We start from the raw sequence: 26,157 nt of genomic DNA on the forward strand, positions 1-26,157 counted from the left end.
ATTCTTATGTTTTATGACATGCTGAACATTTTCCCCTTCTATGGTAACATTAAATTCCCACTCTAACACTTACTTATGAACATTAGGTATATTTACCGATTGTGTCGTTTTACTCGTTTTCACTTAAAATCGCTTAGCAAAAGTTGTTTAACATAATTTCAAGCTTCATATTCTACCATATAACATCAAAATAAACACATTTCACCTATGGGTATTTTTCCAAATATGAACCCTAGGTTAAATTATTGCAAGAATAAGCTAAATCAAGTTACCGGGACTCCAAAAACGTAAAGAACATTAAAAACGGGGCTTGGGATCACTTACTATGAAGCTTGGAAGCTTGAAAACCCTAACTATGGCTTCCACCCTTGTAAAATTCGGCCATAGCTTGAAGATGGACAAATATTGGCTTTTAATTTTGTTTTTAATTCATTTTAATAACTAAATGACTAAAATACCCTTCACTTAAAAATATCCTATTTCACTTATCTCATGTCCATTTTTGTCCACAATTTAACCAATGGTCTAATTTCCATTTAAGGACCCACAATTTAAAATTTCATAACAATTGGACACCTCTAACATGTAGAACTCAACTTTTGTACTTTTTACAATTTAGTCCTTTTGACTAAATTGAGTGCCCAAGCGTCAAAATTTTTGAACGAAATTTTCACGAAATCTTTCCGTAAAATTTTAGGCCATAGAAATATAATGATAATAAAATTTTTCCTCGTCGGAGATATGGTTCCGAAACTATTGTTCCGACTAGGCCCTAAATCGGGCTATTACAGTATCAGCTCGTTCTTTAGTGGTGTCAAAAATAGTGATTTCAAGACCCCAATTCCGATAAGTAAGTTAGTAATTATTATTATTTAATTTTTACGAGTCAAGTATATCGATATAGTTAATTTTAATTTAATAATTTTTATTAATTGAATGGTTAATTTAGGTGCAATGACTAAATTGTAAAAACTAAAAACTTAATCGTTATTGAATTTTTTTGCTAAATTGCTTAATTGGAAAATGGTTAAGGTGTAGTATGGCAATCATGTCATATTCTATTATAGTGAGACAGTTGATACATATTTTTTATATTTTATATGTTACTTTTAATGTTATAATAATATTAATAAAGTAAAACATAAAATATGTCATTTTCTTTTCCATTTTTGGGTCTTTATCGAATACTCAAACTGAAGGAGGAAGCCATTGTTTTCAATTCAAGCTTTCTGTCCTCTTGCATGTAAGTTTTCCTAAGCCCGTTTTTGATAAATTTTATATTTTTGATATCGTCGTAATTCGAATTAGTTAACCCGTACATCTGTTTTCAAAACTGTTAAAGTTTGTTAAAGTTACCATTGATGAATTTTAGATATTTTTTTATAGAAAATGGTAGATTTGAAAGCTAGAAGATGTTTAAAGACTATTTTGTTAAGTAAATTTTGTTAGTTTTGCATTTAGGGATTAAAAATTAAATGTTGATAAAGTAGCATGAAATTTTGGTAAATTCAAATTTTAAAGGGCTGTAAAAGGGTATCATTGAAATTGAAATGAAAACAAGGTTCAATTGTGAAAGTGATAGTTGTTTTGGTTTAAGGGACTAAATTGAATAAAAAGCAAAACTTTTGGGAAATTATGAAAATGAATAAAATATGTTATATACATTAAATGAGATTATTTAAAGTGTTTGGAACCGATAGTTGAAAATAAATTCTGCATAGATAAAGAATCAATAGATGATCGAGGAAAAGAGAAATTTATAGATTATACATGATACTCTTGCTTTTGTTGTTTGACCCTGGTAAGTTCATACAGTATAAATAAGTTTAATTTGTTGTTTAATTATGTTTTAATGTGTATTTTTATGTGATTGGAAGTTTGGATTGGTTTTGAGGTAGTATGCAAATTGGTGTTAGATTTGATTGAAGTGAAATAATACTAAACGAAAATGTTAAGATTAATCCTTATGAACTTAGTAAAAGTCTCATATACAAGGTTAAGAATTGATGTCCAATGGTTCTGAATTCCAACATTTGCTGCGGACTCGAAGATACATCTAACATAGGTTTAGCCCGAACGGGTAACCTTACATGTATATAAAGCCTTGGCCAAATTATTTGTTGTGCTGATAAAGGTTTAGCCCGGATGGATAACCTAACACTAGTGTTTCTGATTAGTTCGAACGAGCATTTGACATTATCTTCACCTATGTACTGAGTTCTTTTACGATGTTTCATCGAGTAAAAATAAAAGATGGAAAAATGTGAAACTATGAAATTGATGGTGACAAAAGATGATCATGATATGAATATGAGATGCAAATTGACTTATTCTTGATATATGGTTATTGGAGATTATATGTAGATTATAATTCAAAAACCTTACTTATTTGATGATGTTGTATTATACCTTGATAGGGATAATTGTTTAGCATATTGAATAGTATGTGCTAAGTGATTGAGGTAAGTAAATTGTTTATATTGTATGAGCTTACTAAGTATTCATAGTACTTGCCCGTGTTACTACTTTCTCTGTAAATTTTAGACGTCTGAAACGTGTCGATCAGATCAACGAGAAGCACACTTCTATTGTTTCCCGGTTCGATAGACTTTTAAATGTTCAAGCTTGGTTATTTGTGGCATGTACATAGGATGGTTAAACTTGTACAAGTTGAAGAATGTGTTTTGGCATGGTTATCCTTGTATAAAAGTATATATGGTAACTTGTTAAATGATGTATGGTTTGTTGCCAAGTTTGGTATTTAGAATGTTCATATGAATAACAAAACTTAGATGATGATATGAATATGACCTAATATGTGGTATGAATTGGTTAAAGGTTATGGTATGAGTTGTAATGACTTGTTTTTAATGTTTGTGTTGATGCCAATGATGGTATATTGGTTGTATGTTTAAGGAAGAGTTTATGCTATGATATGATCAAGTTTTGGGTTTTACATTGGTTATTGAATGCATTATAGGCCATTTTGGAAAGGTTGGGTTGTCTTATGCCACCTATGGTCTATTTTGTTGTACACGGTCTAGCATACAGCCGTGTGTCACACACAAGGTGACACGACCATGTGCTTATTGGAAGTTATGGAACATTTGCATACACGTTCATAGTTTGTAACACAAGATGGCCACACGCTCGTGTATGTCTCAAAAGTGAATTCCTTATTTTTACACACGACATCAGAGAGATACACGGTTTAAGTACACGATCGTGTAACTCTTAATCAGACGGTCTCAATCAGATGCACAGTCCAGTCACATGGGTTCAACCTGTCATATGGCCTGGCCACACGGCTGTATGGCCCCTATTTGTAGATTTTCCCTTACTTTTTGTAAACTTTTAAAATTAGTCATTGCTTACTTCTGAGAGTATTTTAGAGCTTTCATAAGCTCATTTTAAGCCCAATTTTGTTTGTAAAGCATGAATTGTATGATGTATAAGATTTATTGAATATTAAATGAATTCTTGATTTAAAAATTCATGTAATCATTTTGTTAATTGATGTAGCATCCTGTAACTCGATTCTGCCGTCGAGGACGGGTTAGGGGTGTTACACAGATATTCATGGGGGAACTAAGAAAAACATGATCAAGAGTGAAAGAACATGGTTGAGACACATAACCTACATAATCATTCTTGGGTTGTAGAGAAATATACCACAAGATGGATATGGATATGGGCACAAGCTTTTTTTATCGGTAAATTCTTTGAAATTATGAAAACAACATCTAGATCCAAAGAGTGCAACTCATTCTTGAAAAATTATATAAAGAGAAGTTAATTTTTTTATTCGCTTTTTATATTTGATTGATAATGTCGTAGCAAGAAAGCATAGATTGGAAGTAGAAGTTGATTCTGATCGAGGTAAAGTGTGCTCATGACCGAAAACTTTATTCAACCAATTAAAAAACATACAGTTGAAGTCTATGCCATAAATTCATTCAAATGATCCAGAAAAAGCGAAGAAGGTAGGATACGATCATCCAAAAAGGGAATGCTATAAAAATGGACCAAATTAGAAAAGTTTATAGCTAACACGTTATTTGCAGCCTAAAAAGGGGATAAATTTGTGTTAGATTTAGTGGATGACACAATGAGATGTTCATGTAGAATATTTGAAATGGAAGGGTTTACTTGCAATGTAAGCATGTTATATTTGTGATGAAAATTGAGCATATAAAGTCAATACTAGCTTCACGCATAATGAATTGTTGGAGGAAAAATACAAGGGATGCTAGTTGGCTATCCCTTTATTCTAGTACCAATAATGACGCAATGGAGAAATTGTGGCAAGATTCATCAAATTCCATTTCCAATCTTGTTTTGGACTCTTTCTCAAAAAGTTAAGAGGACTTTGAGCGAGTTGGAAGAGTTTTGGATGAGATGGCTACAATTTGCTTTATTCTTCCAGACTAAACAACAAATTCTCGAATGAGGATGCAAGAGTTGAAGACCCTTGTAAAAGATACAACCAAATTCCATGGAAGTATGTGGAAAACTTGGCCATAATTTTTGAACTTGTCAAATGTGTTGGATTTGGTGCCCTAAGTGTAGTATTTTTGTCAATATACACTTGTAATTTTTTTGAACAAATTGGTTAAGAAAAAAAAATCATTGATTACATTAATATACTTTGTATAATTGTCCTCACATGATTTTTTCACGCAAAGCAAAATGGAAGCACATGTTGCTCATTGGTTGGCTAAATGTTTAACTATTACTAAGCGGTATTACGTGGTCGGATCGTAGTACGAAAAGACAACTTGTATTAGTAGACGAACCTAAACAAGTCTTTAGTCTAATTAGAAATGAGCAAACTGATTAAAAGACTAATATTTCATCTATCAAGTCCAATTGGAGAGATGCCTTGTCTTGGGCATCGGAGTGGATGACTCCCAAAAGATAGAGACATAGATGTGGTTGACAGTACATCGGACAGAACACAAGTAGAATAGATCCTGAATCAGTTTATGGAATTATTCACTTGTGACATTCATAGTGTCACATACCTTAATCCTGAGTGGATGCTGGACTATATATGCGTGACTTGTACACTTTGAAGTAAGTAAAATCCTGAGTTCAAATAGATAATGAACTAAAAGCTGGTGTGTTGGGTGTACGACTTCTGTGGTATGTAACGTCATTTACAACAATGGAATTCATAGCAAAAAACATGGGTAAATGATATCCTTTCATTGGCATTATATGGTTGATGAAAAGTAAACATGGTCACAGGTCGTTCGCCTTTATGATGGATGACTTGATCATTATTTGATAGTGATTGATTTTTCACGAAAGAAAATGTAATAGTTACAATGAGATAAAATAGGATCACATTAGGAGAATGAATATTATCCCAAAGAGATCAATGATATCCTATGAAGGTAACCCACAAATGACAAGGTCATTGGACGAGCACTAAGTAGTTGCTTTCGTAATAGTATGTTGTTAAGGAGAGCTGAATCACAATACTATAGTGGAATGACTTCGTGACTAAATGAGTTTATAATTAACAGGCGAAAAGCTAAAACTTAACTATAAATCATTTGAGCCTCAGCTACATATGTCCAATTGGTCCCTTCACTAACGCGTTGAAACCAGAAATGAATTGCGTGTTTGAATAGAAATGAACAAAATGAATAGAAAAAGAGAAATAGGAAATATTCAGGAATGATTATAGTTTTCTTTGAAATGGTGAAATGGAATCATTTGTGAATGAATGTAGGTTTCCAAAAATGGATATGGAAATGAAAATGGAAATTTGCAATCTTATATGGATTATTTAAAAAATGATTGGAAAAATGAGTTTATGTTTTTGGACTGTTTTGAAGCTCGAAAATGAAAATAAACCATTCGTTAGTAGTGAACATGTTGAGTTGTGAAATATTGAATATATTTTCTCGAAATTTTACTAGGGAAAAATCGTTAAAATCTTATCAGGGGTAAATTCGTCAAAATTTTGCTAAGGGTAAAATCATCAAAATTTTGTTGGTGGTAAAATAGGTATGAGAAAATTATTTTATATATAAATATTAAATTTTATTTTTGGAAATAGAAAAATTGAATCGGATTAAATCACATTACAGAGTATTGGGTCAAAAAGACCTAGAAAGTACTCGTAATTGGACCTAATGTGAGAGAGGCCTAAAGTCCCTCATGTAACATGAATGGGGCGACAACCCTGGTAGGAGTACTAGGGTGTGTCATCCACCCCTATCCAACTCTAAGTAGAAAGTTGTTGTTTTCTATGTGAAATAAACCACTACAACTCAACAAGGGTTCTACCTTCTCTTCCTATAAATCGATGACTTTATTAGAACTATTTACACAACTTCGAGAGATTGTTGTTCTACCAAAAAATTGAGAGAATTTATTCTCAACTATTACATATATTTTTCTGGAATAACAATTCTACTGATTTCTATTTAGAGGAAAGAATTTTCGTTTTCACTCCAAAAGGAGAGAAAACTTTTTATTGCTCTATGTTTTAATTCAATTGGTTTGAGCCCACACTCGAAGTAGTTCGTTGTAGGAGAATAGTGGAGAAGATCGTTTGGTTGAAAGCCGAAAAACATCAAGAATCTGCTTAATCCAAAAACACAGGTACGATTCGGTTAAGGTTTATTGCTATAAATATCACAAACCGGATTAGTTTTCAAAATTTTAATTTTTCGTTGTGTAAACAAATTGTTCTCAAACTGGATTTTTTCCAACAAAATGTTCAATTTCGGTACTAATAAAACCTCTATTTGTGTAGAAATAAGTAATTTGGAGTATAATATATCAAATGATGAAGTAGGCGAGAGCAAACATTATTTTGGTGATAGTCAGTCTGATAAACTACTATTATAGTGCTTATATTTGTAAGACTTCATTTTTACCAAACTATACTTAATTAATTTTTCTTTAGGGTCAATCAATGGAACCCATCAACAATGCTAATGTTGGCAGTATGACGGAGGTTGTAGTTTGTGACCCTGGCTACTAACCTTTCAATTAATTACTATGTTCATGTGTTTAGCATTAATAGTAAATTCGTTGAATTATTATGTATAGTGGCATGGTAGATGCATTTATAATGAAGGAATTTGTTTGCTACAATTTATAAAATGCAAAATGGCTAATGCATATTCATGGTGAGTTGGACTTAGCCTCATAGTATGGTTTAGCATTTTGGGTTTAGTTGTTGTTGAAGCCCGTGATGAATAAGTTCACTAAATTATGTGAGTCATACCAATATTGAAAATACAATAACTTGTTCCAACCCAAAATGATGGGCAGGAAAAGGGCTAACAATTTCAATAAAACAAGTAAATCATAAGTATTGAATGCAACAATGCCTTACAAAGTTACAAAGTCAGTCTTAAACATCATAGAAAGATTAAATAAATAATACTACATAAAGATGGATCCACTTATCTAACTGAGGCTTAGGTTTAAGAATTTTAACTTCCTCATAATCTCATCTGGTTTAGAATTTAGGTTGTTGTAAATCAACTTGCCTGCTAGATTGGTATGACTGCTAGGATTGCATTCCTATGAGAAAAAAAGTCATTCAATCATAAATTTAATTAATAGGGCGTAGACTATGTGAAATAGATTATATTTATTTATTGGGTTCAATTATACCATGTATCGATAATCTTTGAAATGCATACTTATCATCAACATAATTGTAAACATATCGTAGTCGCACCTAAAATCACATGAACACTCATCCAAGTTAGGTAATTCTAGAAAATTCCTTAAAGAATATATTGAATTGTACATATACATTTAAATGTTTTCTTGTTTTGGAGAATCCTTAATGAGTTTGAGTTTTATGTCTGTTATGTTTCCAACATATCGAACACCAGCATCGTAATTCTCAAATCTAAATAGCGCATCACAAAGTTGTACCTACATAATAGAATATTTGTTCTATCAACATCCATATATGTTAATTATGTAGTATGTTAAGACAACACACATGCTTAGGTTCTCACCACTTTTTTTTCCAAGCTCTCATTTTAGATTACATCTACAATTTGGAAAGCTGCCATAAATTTCAATCTCAACCTTAGCAAAGTTATTGACAACTACCAATGTGTATTGAAGTTATTCATTGGTATAAAAATCAAAATGTGTATGACCCATCACCATATAATCAAAGAAATAGATATGTAACCTCTTATATTTGAATCTTACAAATAATCACAGTTGCATACTGCGTTCAAGGTGGAAACCTCCGATCAAGGGGTTATATATATCTACTATCACATTAATTCTTATAACCACATCTAACTTACAAAATACACAGAATAAATAATCAATCTAACCACATTTAAAAAAATAAGAAGTAATTTTATGGGCATTCCTATTTGAAATGTTAGAGCTTGGCATGCCTTGCACTTGAACACAATTATCTGTATGGGTTAAACGTATTTGTTCAAACATGGAATCATGGTCCCACTCCTTCAAGACTAGAGACCTCCAAATTATCACCTATGAACCTTTGCGCATTACTATTTGTTTATCATCCTCTTTAGTAAAAGGAAATAGAAATTAATTCCTATTAAAATCATGTATTTCCAGTTTTTCCTTTATTGGCCTTGCATTATGCAATACAACGCGAACATGGCAAACCTCAATTGAGAAGTCGATGGGTCGACCAACAAGAAAGTGTCTCTTTATATATGCATTGACTAGGGTATCAGTGTTATTGTCAATGATGTCAACATCTCTTAACACATCTTGCTATACTAGAATTTATCAAATAAAACCATTATTATTATCTAAGTTAACCTTCGGAATATGAAGTTAGGGGCTAGAACATTATTTTACAATCCTAAATATGTGAGCGATGGTTTAGGGTTTTAGTGACAAGCGTATGAAATGGAGTTAACCTTAGGGAAAAAATGGCATGGGTAAAGATTAGCCAACTTTAAATTTTAAAACACAAGTGCAGTGGGTTTAAAAATATAGGATTTTCACTCTTGATTATTTGAAATCACTTCTAGCATACTATTATTAGGTTAACACTTTATAAGTTGCAAAATGTTAAATGTTTAACTTATAGTACTTATAGGATATATAGGCTGCTATTGTGTAAGGTTGCATGCATGATGCATGGCACGGTATTCGATATCACAATGGAGTTCCATTGACTGTGTTATAAACATCATACACCCTAATCATTACTATGACCTTAATATGCTAGGCTTTAGGCCATAAGTTTATATTTGGAGAGGCCAAAAGTAAATTATAAAAGTGTGAATGGGTCAAATTTCAATTTTGTCTTTGTATATATGTGTTATTTTTAGCATTTTAAAGGAATTAAATTGAAAAGTTTTCAACTTTAGTGAGGTGAACTAGTATTTTTACCATATAGCATGCTATAATGAAATGTAATATTATTAATGAGATAATCTACATATTAGAATTCATTAAATAAAAAAAATGAAGAAAACAAATCCAATCTTGTAGACATATGCTTCCAATCTAACATGTTCAATTCTAAGTTCCCTATTTTCCCTCCACAATACTATGTTTTCAGTTAGCAAATCTTACATCATATCCTTCGAATATGTCTCTAACGAGTTATATTCATCATTGATATAATCAATCCATCAAAATAACCCACAATTATCGTCATACATGATAAGTACAACGTAATCATAATTTTAAAAGGTGTAACATGGTACGTCATACTTTCAACATAAGTAGAAACTTAGGAACCACAATACATAAATCAGTGGTATAATAACCGATGTTATGGGAACTTAACTCAAAGCACTTACTGCACCCTAGACATTGCTTGCCTATAGTTATTTGTGTCTTCGATGTCCAAGTTTCAGCAAGCAGGTCATAATGACAGGGTACATTTCTTGCTTCCCTCTTTCCTTTTGAGTTTAAGGAGAAAATTGACATCAACAGTACTGAATACAAAAATTTTAACGCGGGAAGAAGTAAAATCTCCAAACTTTGAACTTCTATGTAGATGACTGTTGGAAAAAATTCGGTTTGAAAATGAATTTCTTGCATAGTGGAAAATTAAAATTTTGAAAATCGTCCCAGTTTGTTATATTTATAGCAATAAACCCTAATTGAATTCATACATGTATTTTCGGCTTAGCGGACATTCGTTGTTCCCAGCTTTCAACCAAACGACCTTCTCCATTATTTTCATACCATGAACTACTTTGAGTGTGTGCTTGACCAATTGAATCGAAACACAAAACTAGAAAAAAAAAGTTTTCTCTCCTTTTTTTGCGGGTGAAACCAAAAATTCTCTCTTCTTAATAGAAACCGGTAGAATTGTTATTCTAGAAAAATATATGTAACATTTGAGAATAAATTCTCTCAATTTTTCTGTAAAGTAACAATCTCTCAAAGTTATGTAAATAGCTCTATCGGTGCCATCTATTTATAGGGAGAGAAGGTAGAACCCTTGTTGAATTGTAGAGTTTTATTTCAAATAGAAAAACAACTTTCTAATCAAACTATGAGAGGGAGAGGGGTTAATAGGGTGTGCTTCCCCTCATATGTATTATGATGGGGATTTGGGCCTTTCACTTGTATTGGGCCTAATTATATATGTTTTTTTGTATTTTTAACCCAACACTATATAATTTAATCCAACCCATTACATATTTTTATATTTTTCAAAATAAACTTTAATATTCTATTTTAAATTATTTTCTCATCCTTATTTTACCCTTAGTAAAATTTTGACAGGTAAAATTTTGATGACTTTACCCCTAGTAAAATTTCAAGAAAGCATGTTTACTATTTCATAACTCAACATGTTCACTATGACTGAATGATTTATTTTCATTTTCGGATTTCAAAACAGCTCAAAAACAGAAACTCATTCTTCCCATCATTTTTATGCAATCCATATAGAATTGCAAATAAATCATCTCCATTTCCATTTTGGAAACATACATTCATTTCCAAATGATTTCATTCTCCATTTCGAAAAAAAAAAAACCATAATCATTCCTGAATGTTTTCCATTTCTATTTTCTATTCATTCCGTTCATTTTTATTCAAACAAGCAATTCATTTTTTGTTTCAATAAACTAGTGAAGAGACCGATCGGACATATGCAATTAGGGCTCAAATGATTTATATTTAAGTTTTGGATTTTTTCATATTAATTATAAACTCATTTAGTCACGAAGTCATTCCACTATAGTATCGTGACTAAGCTTTCCTTAACGACATACCATTACAAAAATAACTATTCAGTGCTTGTCCAATGACCTTGTCATAAGTGTGTTACCATCATAGTATATCCTTATGCTCTTTGGGATGATATTCGTTCTCCCAAAATTATCTAATTTTATCTCATGGCAATCATTACATCTTCCTTCATGAAAAGTCAATCACTATCAAATAGTGATCAAGTTATTCATCACAAACACGGAAGACCTGTGGCCACGTTTACTTTTCATCAACCATGTAATGCTAATGAGAAGATATCATTTGCCCATGTTTTGGGCTATGAATTCCATTATTGTGAATGACACTACATACTGAAGAATTCGTACACCCAACGCACCAACTTTCAGTTCCTTATCTATTCGAACTCAGGCTTTTACTTACATTAAAGTGTACGAGTCACACATACATAGTTCGTCATCCACTTAGGATTTAGGTATGCCACACTATGAATGTCACAAGTGAATAAATCCATAAACGGATTTAGGATTTATTCTGCTTGGGTCCTATCTGATGTACTGTCAGTTAAGTCAGTCACATCTATGTCTCTATCTTCTGGGAGTCATCCGCTTTGATGCCCAAGATAAGGCATCTCACCTATTGGACTTGATAGACGACATATTAGTATTTCAATTGGTTTGCTCATTTTCGATTATACTAAGGACATGTTTAAGTTGGTCTACTAATACAAGCTGTCTTTTCACATTACAATTCGACCACCTAATACCACTTAGTATTAGTTAAATATCAGACAACCAATGAGCACCATTTGCTTCCTTTTTGCTTTGCTTGCAAAAATCATTTGAGGACAATTTTATACAAAGTATATTAATTTAATTAATGAATTTATTTTATTAATCAATCTACTCAAAAAAAATTACAAGTGTATATTGACGACAATCCTACACTTAGGGCACCAGATCCAACAATCTCCCACTTGCCCTAGTGAAGTAGATAAGTCATGTTTTGCATTCTTGTGCCCCTTCATATGTTTCCCAAAGAGTTTTCTAGCTATAAGAGTCTTGGCTAAACAAATCCTCAGGTTTTGTCCTCATATGCGATCTTTGACTATGTCTACCATTCTGTTAAACACTACTATCTCCCTTATGTGTTTTGTCTTTATGTAGTTTATTCGGGTTTAACGAAATGGTTATTAAAGCCATACATGGAAGTGCTTTGAAGATTTAAAACTCTTCCCTAATTAGAAGAATACATCGTATATTGTCTCAAGAAGGTCAATGGATATTACGTCACATTCTTAGGGAGCATAATCAAAATGCAGACTATTTAGCCAAGTTGGCCTTTGCAAAAAAGGAAGATTTACAATTGATTGAGACCCCTCCAAGAGAAGCACTTGAGTTTCTTGAAGCAGACAAGAAAAAGAGTATTTGTATTCCTCAATCTTTTTCTATATAATTTAATATAGTTATGTTTTTATATCACCAAAAAAAAATAGTTATTCATAACAATGCCATTCTTTTAAGTTAGAAATTTAAATTATTTCCAAATTTCACAAGAAATTTTAATTAAAAAGTCAAACAAGGTTAACAATTGAAGCTGGGTTTCTAAATGGACTAAATAATTGTAAATAATAGTAGATGGACTAAATTCAAAAATTTGTTAAAGAGTAAAAAACAAGACTGTAAGGGTGGTTTTTGTCTTATAATGTTTAAGTCAAATTATAGCACCTAAGTCGGACCTAATGAACCATTTTCTATTAAAAGTAATTCCAACTTTTTCTGACTTTGAAACTTCTATTTTGTCTTGCTTGATATAACATGTAGTAAAGTATTACTCGGGCTTCCATGATTAAACATGGTTCATGCAGAAACTGATGGTTTAATTTTGCCTCCAGTCCCTTATATTACGGGATATGTCAAATTTACTCCATCGTCAGTTTTAAACAATTTTAAGTTGTTTTCTTAAATCATAATATATACAGTTCTAAAAAAATGTAATCATTTAAAATTAACTATGAAATGAAAGCGATTAGGGTTAACGGCATGGATGGCCCCTGTACTTTAGGATTTGTTTTAATGTTGCCCTTATACTTTTAAAATGTTCAATTAATCTTATGTACTTTATTTCCGTTAGTTAAAGTGGTCCCTGACCCAAACGGTTTTACCTTTTTTTATGGTGTGGGCTTTTGCCCAACGAGACTCCCCGTGTACGGGTGTTCATTCGGTTAACCGACCCAAAATAACATTAACCGAATTAACCGACCTTTCAAAATTTTTAACTGTTAACCGAACCAAAATTTTTTTTAAAAAAATTAACCGAACTGAAATTTTTTCGGTTAATTCGGTCGGTTAACCGAATTAATCGAAAATTATATTTTTTTATTTTTGGTTAAAAATTAACCGAATTACCCGAATTAACCGGATTACCTGAATTAACTGAATTACCCGAATTATCCGAATTAACCGAATTGAATCACTACATAATTAAATTATTTTTAGACTTTTAGACTTTAGTTTTAGTTTTAGTTTTAGAATTTTATTTTTATTTATTAAATTATTTGTAATTTTTATGATTGGGTTGGGTTGGGTAATTGGGTTGGGTTGAATACTTGGGTTTGGATTGGGTTTAGGTGAATAGTGAGCCTATTTATATATTATAATTTTATTTATTAATTTTTTCGGTTAAACCAAAAAATTCGGTTAACCGACCGGTTTCGAACCGAATTAACCGTTAACCAAAAAATCAAAAAATAATTAACCGATCCCCGACCGAAAAAATTCAATTAACCGACCGATTAACCGAATTCGGTCGGTTAACCGAATTTTTTTGGTTTTACCCAAATTTTGCACACCCCTACCCCCGTGTACAAGTGTTAAATCATTGACCAAGTTCAAGGGCCTCTAAATAATAAGTCCAAAATTTTCTTTTCTATTTTCTCTTTCGTTTATTATTTTTCTTTTCAGATTTTCTGCTTTTTCACTCCAATAATGTGGAAAAAAAATTAATTACCAAAATAGGTACACTACAAATTATTTTAAAAAAATAGGTAAAATGAATAGTGTAAATTAATACCGCCAACATGTTAGGCAGCACCCTCCAAATTCCTCCCAATCATTCAACCATCATTACAAGTTATATAAAAAATAATTTCTTTTAGTGTCGTCACTGTGTTAGGTAGCACCGATATGTATTTTTTTTAAATTACCGTAAGAAATACTAGTATTTCGGGTTTAAAAAAAAGGAAAAAAGTATTTTTTAATGGTTTTGACGACGTGTCTGATAACATTGGAAGTGAATTTTTTTTGCTAGTTTTTGTAAAAAATATCTGAGAAGGAAAAAAAAGGCAGAAGAAAAAGAGTCTATTAAATCTTTGCATGGTGTCGCCACCAACGCCAATGGTGAATTTTTTGATGATTTTCAACTCCAAGATCATGTTTCGGATTACTTGGCCGGCGATGGTTGGGGGATACGCTGATTGGACTTTGCATTGCTAGAGTTTCTCGATTCCTTCCTGAACTGTGTTTTACCAATGAAGATGAGAATGAATATTATTTTGGGCGGGGCTTTGTTTTTTTGTTTAAATAAGGGAGGGTGATAGTGGTACATAAAATATAATTTTGTGAAAACAAATTAATTGCAGACAATATTTTTTAAAGAGCTCAAGAAAAGACAAAGAGCTAGCAATCACAATATTTTTTTTATCTATAATAGTTTTTTTTCTTTTTGTCAGCCATTTTTTTTTATTTTTAGCCTTTTTTTAATTTACTTTCCCATGAAGCTTGTCACAAATAATTTTACGTTTTAGGGGCTGGCATGTAGGGGTAATTTACTAATAAAAGCCGTTTTTTTCAAAATTTACTGAAATGGGCCGATTTTTTGATTATTTATCGGAATAGGCCATTTTTCGCGAAATCACGTCTACGTCAGCGCGATGTCAGGGTACGTGTCAGGACATCGCGTCCACGTCAGCGCGATTTGCTTACGTGGAAACAAATCGCGCCTACGAGGACGCGATTTGCTGACGTGGATGAACAGTTTATGTTTTTAAGCTTGGAAAACTTTGAAAGGCCATAACTTTTCGCTCGGTTGTCCGATTGAGACAATTTTTTTTATTCGAATAACTTTTTGAGATCTACGCGCTGACAAACTGCTGAAGATGGTTTGCCGCAGTTTTTGTCGAAAAAGATCCTTTTTTGCCCCCAAATTTCAATTTTTTCGGTTTAAAATTGAATTTTGAAACATTCAAATTATTATTTTCCTTATTTATTTGAAGTAAACACCGGATATTTTTTTTACAGAATTGTCCCGGATATTTTTTTTACAGAATTGTCTTATATCATCCTGTTATAGGTATAAGTCAGCTCATTCCACTTTTGAGAAGTTCCTAAAATTTTCCATTTTATTCAATTTAGTCCCTAAAACCTAAATAGTCATATTTTCAAATCTAAGCTTCGTTTTCAATTCAAATTCAATTTCATCCTTCCATAACATTCAAATATTCTTAAATACAAAATTTCATGCTAATTTTGAAATAATTACACTTTAGTCCCTATACTGTAATTAACAAATTATACTTTACAAATTAGTCCCTATTCATCTCTAAGCGGTTTTTCAGCGTGTAGATCTCGAAAAGTTATTCGAAATAAAAAATCGTCTCAATCGGACAACCGAGCCAAAAGTTATGGCCTTTCAAAGTTTTTCAAGCTAAAAACATAAACTGTTCATGCCACGTCAAGAATCGCGTCCTCTAGGCGCGATTTCCGTCCACGCCAAGAAGTCGCTACCGACGTGGACGCGATTTCCTGGCGCGTATCCTGACATCGCGCTGACGTGGATGCGATTTCGCGGAAAATGGACCATTCTGATAAATAATTAAATAGTTGGCCCATTTCGGTAAATTTTGAAAAAAAAGGGCTTTTATTGGTAAATTACCCGGCATGTAGCACAATTAAAGGAGAGAGAAAGAATTAATTATTTTACGTTTCCTGCAATTAATTTCATTTCCCATGAAGCTTGTCACAATTAATTTTACATTTTAAGGGCTACCCTACATCACAATTAAAGGGGGTAAACTACACCCATGGTCACTTTTGTTTACCTTAGCTTACATTTCAGTTACTTATGTTTGAAATGTTACGTTTTAGTCACTTACGTTATTGTGTTGTAACATTTTAGTCACTGAGCCGTTAATTGTCGTTAATGGTGTAATAGTAAGCTGACGTGGCACGTTAAATTATCATTTCAAACAAAAATTTTAGGTTAAATTATACAATTGGTCCCCATAATTTTTCATTTTGAGCAATTTAATTATTTTATGTTATTTTAACTTTCATTCTTTATTTTCTTTATTTTCCATTCTCTTCTACTTCTCCCTCTGTTTTCCTACCTTCTTTATTTTTTTAACATACCTGGAAGTCGAATTGGTAGTGAAGAAAGAAGCATGGTATGAGTTTATGGGTTTTGGTTATAGGGTTTTGGTTATAGGCAAATGATGATAGTCGACTTCCTACTTCTTTTTTCACTGCCAATTCGACTTCCTAATATGTTAAAAGAAATGGGAAAGATATGAAAACAGAGGGAGAAGCAAAAGAGAATGGAAAAAAAGAGGAAAGTTTAAAGAACATAAAATAAAAAAATTAAATTACTTAAAACGAAAAAAATATGGGGATCAATTGTATAATTTAACCTAAAATTTTGTTTGAAATGATGATTTAACTTACACGTCACCATCGTTACACCATTAACGATTTATTAATGGCTCAGTGACTAAAATGTTACAACATGATAACGTAAATGACTAAAACATAACATTTCAAACATAAGTGACTAAAACGTAACCTAAGGTAAACAAAAGTGACCATGGGTGTAGTTTACCCCAATTAAAGGAGAGAGAAAGAATCAATTATTCCGAACAAATTGGTTAATAAAACAATTCATAGATTACGTTAATATTCTTTGTATAATTGTCCTCATGTGGTTTTTGTATGCAAAGAAAAATAGAAGTAATATTGACTCACTGGTTGTCTAATGTTTAAACGAATACTAAGAGGTATTACGTGGTCAGATCGTAATACGGAAAGACAACTTATATTAGTAGACTAACCTAAACATGTCCTTAGTCTAATCGGAAATGGAAAAATCGATTGAAAGATTAATATGTCGTCTGTCAAGTCTAATCGGGGAGATGTTTTTCCTTAGACATCGAAGCGAATGACTCCCAGAAGATAGAGACATATATGTGACTGACTGGACTGACAGTACATCGGACTGGACTCAAGAAGGATAAATCCTGAATCCGTTTATGGATTTATTCACTTGTGATGTTCATAGTGTGACATACCTTAATCTTGAGTAGATGACGAATTATGTATGTGTGACTCATATACTTTGACGTAAGTAAAAGCCTGAGCTCAAATAGATAATGAACTGAAAGCTAGTACATTGGGTATATGAATTCTGCAGTATAAAACATCATTCACAACAGTGAAATCCATAGCCCAAAATATGGGTAAATGATATCCTCTCATTGACAATACATGGTTGATGAAAAGTAAACGTGGTCATGGGTCATTCGTCTTTGTGATGAATGACTTGATTACTATTTAATAGTAATTGAATTTTCATGAAGGAAGATGTAATGGTTACCATGAGATAAAATAAGATTATATTGGGAGAGCGGATTTATCCCAAAGAGATTAAGGATATCCTATGAGGGTAACACACTTATGACAAAGTCATTGGACGAGCATTGATCAAGTTACTTTTGTAATGACATGTCATTGGGGAGAACTCAGTCACGATACTATAGGGGAAGGACTTCGTGACTAAATGAGTTTATAATTAATAGGCAAAAAGTTGTAACTTAATTATAAATCATTTTAGCCTCAATTGTATATGTCCAATTGGTCCATTCACTAGCTTGTTGAAACAAAAAATGCATTTCATGTTGAATCAAATAAACAGAAATGAATACAAATGGTGAAAATGGAGAAATGAGAAACATTTGAAAATGATTATAGTTTTTTCTAAAATGAAAATGAAAATGGAGAAATGGAATCATTTGGAAATAAATGTGGTTTTCTCCAAAATGAAAATGACCTAAGAAGAAATTTATATTTTTGAATTAAATGATGTTTAAAAATAGAAATAAGTCATTTGGTCATAGTGAACCATTGAAGTAGAAATATTAAATATATTTTCTCATAGATTCTTTTATGGTAAAGTTGTAATGATTTTAACGAAATTAGAATTGGGTTGAGAAGATTATTTAATTGGAAAAATATTAAGATGTTTATTTTTAGATATAAAAAAACAAATATCGGGTTGGAGCAAATCATAATACATTGGGTAAAAGCCTAAGAAGTGCTTGTAGCTGGACCCGATATGGGAGAGGCCCAAAAAGTCCCTCATGTTAAATGGGGTGGATGGAAATCCCTAGTAATATCAACTAGGGTTGCCGCCACCTATACGTCTAGTTAGAATAGGAGTTCGTTTTTCTAGTTAAAATAAACTTCTACAATTCAAAAAGGGTTCTACATTCTCTCTTTATAAATAGATGACACCAGTAAGGCTATACATACAACTTTAAGATATTGTTACTCTGCCCGAAAATAGAGAGAATTTATTCTCAATTATTGAATCCATTTTTCGGAATAACAAATTCTATCAGTTTCTATTTGAGAAGAGATTTTTCGTTTTCGCACTAAAGAAAAGAAAACTATTTCTAGTTCTGTGTTTTGATTTGAATCATTCAAATCTATATTCGAAGTAGTTCGTGGTACAAAAATAGTGGAGAAGATCGTCTAATTGAAAGCTGGGAATGACAATGATCTATTTATCCGAAAACATAGGTGCAAATTCGGTCTAGGGTTTATTGCTATAAATATCACAAACTAGGTCAATTTTTAAAATTTTTATTTTTAGCTGTGCAAGAAAATTGTTTTCGAACTAGATTTTTTTCAACAATTGTATCAGAGCTCTATGTTATGCAATGTTTGTAGTGTAAATTAAGATCGAAATTATCTCTCTTCTTCTTGTATGATTATATTTGATAAGATGTGACATTCTTGTAATTATATGCATGTTTAGGGGAATGTATGCAAATGAATGTATGTAAATATTTCATTTTTATGGATGATAAAGTAATTTTGTCAAAATTGTGATTCTTAGAAAATTAATTGTAATTTATTATTATCTTAGGCATGTATATTTTAGATCATGGACTATCATCTCAACGCAATGTTTATTTATTTTTATTATTTATTTAGAATAAAATATGTTAGTTGAAAACGAACATAAGAATTTTGTAATATTTTCCCGACGGAACCCGGAGAATCGAGACACATCCAGACTGATTGAGACGATGCGAAGCCAACCTAGCCAAACGGTTACGAAACCAATGGTGGTTCGATAGTAGGAGATTGTCAGTGGTCTGGCGGTGATGATCGACGACAATTGGCCAACGATGGTGGTAGTCGACAATGGTCGACGATGGCTCGAAGGTGGTCGGCAATGGAAATGACACAAAAACAATAGCGGAAAGACAACGAGGATAGAAACCTAAACCAGTGCCGTAGTAAAAGTCCTCGGTGACAAAATTGAAGACCCAAAATATGCTTTAGGTGAATTTTGTAATTTTTATTTTTTCTATGATGGAATCATGGAAACTTTGGTTGGTCAGAGTCATTTAACTTTTATGCTTTTAAATTTATGAGATAAGCATGATGATATTTATATGAATGCAAATGTATATTCATGCATATATATGATACGCATGCTATATAGTTTAGGGAAGAATGTCACATGTACTTGTCATGCATATATTGATCATTCATGATTGAAACCAAACATTAAAAACCTTGCATGTTTTCTTAAAATATTGAGTGGGAAAAGGTCTCTAAATAAGACCTACGACCTCCATCAATGGTCTCTTGTAATGGCATGACAATTTAACTACCCTACGGTAGGATTGTCATGTGGACCTCACTGAGGAGATTTCTTGAAAGTAACTAGAACTCTCTTGTATCGTATGGTAGTTGGGCCGACCTTTGTGGTAGGTACTATCATGTGATATTTCAAGAAGTTGTCTTCAAAAAGGACAACTAGTCACAAAATGCTACTCAGCGAGACTGTCCCACGATGACTCATTTTTGGTGTATAATGCGATAGGTGTTAAGTTGATGGTTATACATTCAAAATCTTCTAGTTAAGTAACTCTTCATGGAGCTATACTTAAGTTAGAATGATGGTCAAATGTTACATGATTATTAGTACGTGTGAATGCCTAAGGAATTAGGCTTATGTATTAATTGAATAGAAATTCATGTTTTTACTAGTTGATCATGATCATCCTACGGTGGCTTGATTCAATGGGTATAGGAATTATCATTGCAACGACGTGCAAATGTTTTCAAGATTTAATGTGAGAAGCATGCATCATTTTAATGCATATAGTAATGTTACAAAACATTTTCAAACATTTGCTTAATACAAATTAGATATTAATGAATGGATGTATAAAGTTACTAGGTTAATTAATGTAAATTCTAAGGGATAAATATTTATAGAATTTAAATCCCTTATGACTCTCAATTGTAGATGGACTCTAATTTTGACCATTGAAGTAACTCAATCTGTATCGTTGGTTTTTTGGGGTGCTCAACTATAAATAGAGGTTTCCACCTTCATTTGTAATCATTCCATTGAATCGTATTGATAGTTAAAGAATATATTTGAGAGCATTTACTCAAACACTTGGTGTGCATTGCTTTCTTGTGACTTTTTCAATTCTCTCGTTGCTCATTCGTTTCGAGTTTGGTTTTGCTATATTTTCTAGTGCCTTGGAGAATTTCTTAGAGAATTCTCACTTTTCGAGTGTTTGACTGACTTAGGTAGATTTGAAACAAAAAATTGCCTAAAGCCGCGCGGTTTGCCAAACTTATGTTCTAGCCTCGTGGCACTAGTTTTACGGGACACCTACGTTATGAGTGAAAAAAACCTACGAAAATAATATATTTATAAAAAAATTTTATATTAGACGAAGCATCGATTGAAAGGTTAAGTTAAAAGTTTAAAATGCATGTGTACCAAGTTCAAGTCTTATTATAGAATTATTTTACTAAAAATATATATTAAAAAAACATTGTATTAATATTTATTAATTATTAAAACTAAAAATTTTTTGCAATTCTTTAATCGAGTTGGTGTTTTATTGACTCGTGATACCAATTAAATCAAGAGCTTAATGTAAACTATGTTTTTGGTTAAAATGATAAAATTAAAAGAGTAAATATTAAGGTGTTTTGGATTCAAGCTCATTATATATATATATATATATATATTAAAATGTAAAAAGATAAAAATACCCTTAAAATAATATTTGTTGCTTTGTAAAACAAAGGCTTATCATATAGATTGGGGCTTGAACTTAACAATTTTTCTCAAATTGGCCCTTACACTTTTTTATCACATTGGTCCCTAAGGTTGGCATCCGTTACACAAATTGGTCCTTATAATTAACATCATTAGGTTTTGAACATTCAAGTGATGTGGCCAAAATAGGATGTCACATACGGAAAAACAAGGAAAAGGACACATGTTTTCGTTGTTTAAAATTTTAAAAGTGTATAAATTAAAAAATACTTTTTAGGAAAATATAAGAAATATAAATAAATTATAAAAATTCAAAAATTAATTTAGAATTCAAAATATAAAATATAAAAATTATTTAAAATTTCAAAAAATTACAAAAATAGTTCAAAAGTATTTTGAAAAGTTCAATTAAAAAATATTGTTAAAATTTTAGAAAATTAAAAATTTTAAAATCGGTGAATGCTCGGTAAATGTCAGTCAATTTTTGAATTTTACAATTTTTTTTGTAGTTTTCTACGAGTTTAACTATATTTTTATGTTTTTTTAAGAATTTTTCAAAAAGATTTCCGTACTTTTTTTTGAAATTTATATATATTTTAATTTTAAAAGAATTAAAGAGGAAGACTAATGTCGCTCACCTGTTTTTTCACGTGCAACATACATGTTTGGTCATGTCACCCAATTGTTAATCAGAAAGATTTATTTGTGCAACAAATGCTAACCTTAGGGACTAATATGCTCAAAAACAAGTTTAGGGTTCAATTTGAGAAAAATTTGAGGCAAATTTTCAAGTTTAAGTCTGAGTTTTTGGTAAATTAACAAATTCAACTAGAATCCACGCGAACTCGAGCATTATATATAGTATAGAATAAAATAGATGTAATGGGCCCAAAATGTTTTCGCATCCACAATTAAGCCCAATAAATGAGTTTTAAGGCTTTGAGCAGATTCACGAAAAAGGCCGAAATCCACAAATTGGGTCATTTTCAATTTGTCATCAACATCAATTATAATAATTAGGGTTTCAAATTTTCTCCAAATAAAAGGGCAAAACTATTCTTTTCCTGTCCTCCCCCAAAAGCCCTAGTCAGAGCCGCATCTTCTTCTTAGCCTCAGGTTTTTGCTTCTAACTTCCATCGGTTTTCTTTCAAAGAACCGATCATTTGTTTACAGATCAAATTAACATTTTTTGTTCATTTTGTTGGTGTTTTTGGATTCGAATTCGGGGTGAACAGAAATGGCGAAGTCAAAGAACCACACTGCCCACAATCAATCTTACAAGGCTCACAAGAATGGCATCAAGAAACCCAAGAGGCACCGCCACACTTCCACCAAAGGGGTATCTTTTTTAAATCTTCTAATCGAATTTTCAGTTAGTCTTCGTTTAAAAATAAATAAAAACGGTTTTTTCCTTGTGGACATTTATAGATGGATCCCAAGTTCTTGAGGAACCAGAGGTATGCAAGGAAGCACAACAAGAAGAGCGGTGAGTCTGCCACTGAAGAAGAGTAAATTTTTAATGGCAAAAGATCTAGCTTTGATTAGCGTTTTCTAATTGTTGTTTTTACCCCCGGTGGAATTGAGTGTTCGTTTACTATAATCACCTTAGTTGAAATGTTATTTTGGGTTTGTTGAATCTCATTTTCAAAAGAGATTTGAAGCTGTGAGCTTATTAATATTAAGAACATGTTTTGAGCTTAATTTTCTTTTTCTTTTCTCTTTTCTTAATATGTTTAAGTATTAGTTAATTAATTTTTGAGCTGTGGTTGATGATGATGCATGGTTTGAGAGATGGTTTTATCATTTTCATTTTTTTAAATTTGAGAGGTTCATGGTTTGATGCTTCGTATTGGGGCTTGTTAAGTTATGTGATGATTCGTTTTTCTTGAATTACTTGTATCTACATTTTCAGACAAGGGTAACTCTTAGAATACCTGAAAAAACTTAAAAAATATTTGAAAATATTCAGTCTCACACGTGTATCAGATGTGCATCGATGTCCAGCTAACATAGTCATTAAGCATTCTTATCTAAGTAAAGTATTTGGAAATAAAGACAAGAATTGTTGATGATTCTGTCTCAGGATTGGGTTTTTAGTGGTAAGGTTTAGGGTAGGCCATGAATCAGGACAGTTCCATGCTCATGGATTCTATAGCTTATTTTGAGAGAGGTCAGAGTTTCATATTTTTGGCACAATGAATCGGAATTATTAATCTCATTTATGACTTGCTTACTTTCAAGAGTTCGCTTGTGTTTCTGTCCTTAGGCAGAATTTGTATGTAGGAACTGTTTGTGGGTTGACTTGCCATCTTGATGAGGATCTTAATTGTGGGACTTGGGTGTAGCTAAATGTTTCTGATGGCAGGAAGATGTGTATGAAGAACATGGGTTTAGGTAGTTGTTCTGGTTGCTGAGGGTGTTGTATATTCTGAGTTTTGCTATGATTCAACTGATTCCTTGGTGGTAGATTTTGGTCAGGGGATTCTGAAGTTTGGATTGTGGTTTTATCTGTTGATTTCGAGTGAGGATCTTTAGCTAATTGTTCCGAGTGCTGAGGGTAATCTGTTGCCATAGGCTCTGTCTCTGTAGAGAAATTAGGTTCAGGCAACTACTTGGGGTTGGGGGAGAATATGAGAAGGGGTTGCTCTATCTCTGATTGCCCCATTCGCTGATCTTAAATGAGAACGGTTGTAGAGAAGGTGGATTTAGGGGGTACTTGTTCTATTTCGGACTGTGCCTTCCATTCTATGATAATGGAGCGGAACGGATCATCTTATCCATTTTCTCATTTTCTTCGTTGTTTCACCTATTTTTCCCGTTTCCATGGCAGGTTTGGTTGGTCATGTATGGTCCCCACTCTTTGAATGTACTTGTGCTATTAATCTCGAGTTGGAGACAATTTCCAGAGAGTAATAATTACTTTAGAATGAAGGCAACATTTAAGGTCTTTGTTATGGTAAATGCCCAAATAAGGTGTTAACCTTTTAGAGGGGTTGCTAAGGACCAAATCTTTCAAAATATTCAATTGCTCTTTAAAAAAAACAATGCCTGTGTCGAAATTTGATGATGTAGCAAGGTGTGATTAAAAACTAATGGGAGAAACAAACATAAATTAAAAGGAATTTTTTTGTTAATTTTTTCAAAATTAAACTTACTCGAGAAACTTCATTTACTCGTGTTTCGATTGAACTCTTTCCACCAACAAAACAAAAATTGAAATCTTGACACAAATTTGTCAAAATTGAAAGAAAATTGTGTTATTTTGAGAAGGTATTTGAGCATTTTATTTTATTTTGTTTGTGTATCTGATTATTTTGTTAATCACTCATGCTTTTGTATGGAAATTGCAGAATTTTTTAAACACAGGAAAAGAAATTGAAAGACTGAGCAACTTCTTTTATGATTTTTTTTGTTGGGGGTTTTATGCTTACCAAACCAAAATTCTAATATCATATATTCAAAACAAATAAATTAACATATATTTTGAAGGAGATGAACGACCTAAATTCAGATTTTACATCATAAGTTCTAAATTTACTATTTTCCCCCTGGATTTAAATAATTTTTGAAAAAATTAAGGCCTTGCTCAACTTTTGGATATTAGGGTTCTTCTCAAAGTTTGAGAAATTATGTGTGTTCCTATTTTAAATTCAAAAAATGAATTGTTTTTATCTTCGTAAATTCCATGTTGGAATTAATTAACCTTAAAAATTGCATATAACAATTACTAAATGCCACGTGAATGTACTTTTTATTTTTTTAACTGAAAATGTCTCTTCCACGTGATTATTGCTCAGATAGGCTTTTAATTGAACCAAGTCAAAAATGCTTGATCTCTATTTGAATGTTTTGAAAGGTTTGATCCGTAATCTCTAAAAGGTAAAGTCATTATTTCAGTATTTATCCTTTGTTATATCTTGAAGGTCAAGGAATACAAAATTTATATGTTAAATTTTGTCATAGTCCTTGTACTATGCTTAAGTTGTGGATTTAGTCATTGTACTTTAATTTAGGCACTTTTAGTCCTTGTATATTATGAAAAGTTTTCAATCATTGGTAATTGTTAAGTCCATTAAGTTATGCTAATTCCAAAATTTGATGTGGCAAACATATTATCACGTATATAATGTCATGTTAGCTTGCTATTTTCACGTATTACTTATAAAAATCGCTTATAAATTTGAAGATGAAATTTAAAAATAGGGACTAAAGACGAAATTCCCAAAAAAAGGGCTGATAAATGATTTAATTGGAGAACATGAACTAAATCTATAAATTTAGGCATAGTATAGAACAAATAGTAAAAATTTAACCAAACAAATTTAACTTCGACCATTTGAAAATTCAAACAAGATAAAGATTAAAATTAATCAATTCAAAAGTACAAGATTAAATTGATTAAATTAAAATATAGGGATTTAATTAACATCCCCCCAAAAATAAAGAGCTAAAGGTTTGCCCTAACAAAAAAGCTCGAAAAACTCATGCACACTTAATGGCAGATATGTTGATCATATGATCCTAAAAACCCTATAAACACATTGGGATTCCCATTCTAGATCGACAGACATGTCAAGATTCATTTTTTAGATCTTGCACTCTCCT

General features: G+C 31.7%; 1 protein-coding gene across 1 annotated transcript; it reads left to right on the plus strand.

The window, feature by feature from the left end:
• Nucleotides 1-22,511: 22,511 nt before the first annotated feature.
• On the plus strand, nt 22,512-23,253 carry LOC105777132 (60S ribosomal protein L29-1). The gene is made up of 3 exons (XM_012600205.2): nt 22,512-22,668; nt 22,788-22,891; nt 22,981-23,253. Exons 2-3 carry the CDS (start codon nt 22,790-22,792, stop codon nt 23,062-23,064), a joined length of 186 nt encoding a protein of 61 aa, XP_012455659.1. The 5' UTR covers nt 22,512-22,668; nt 22,788-22,789; the 3' UTR covers nt 23,065-23,253.
• Nucleotides 23,254-26,157: the final 2,904 nt, after the last annotated feature.

Source organism: Gossypium raimondii, chromosome 10 (genome assembly GCF_025698545.1).
Source record: "Gossypium raimondii isolate GPD5lz chromosome 10, ASM2569854v1, whole genome shotgun sequence".
NCBI lineage: Eukaryota > Viridiplantae > Streptophyta > Magnoliopsida > Malvales > Malvaceae > Gossypium > Gossypium raimondii.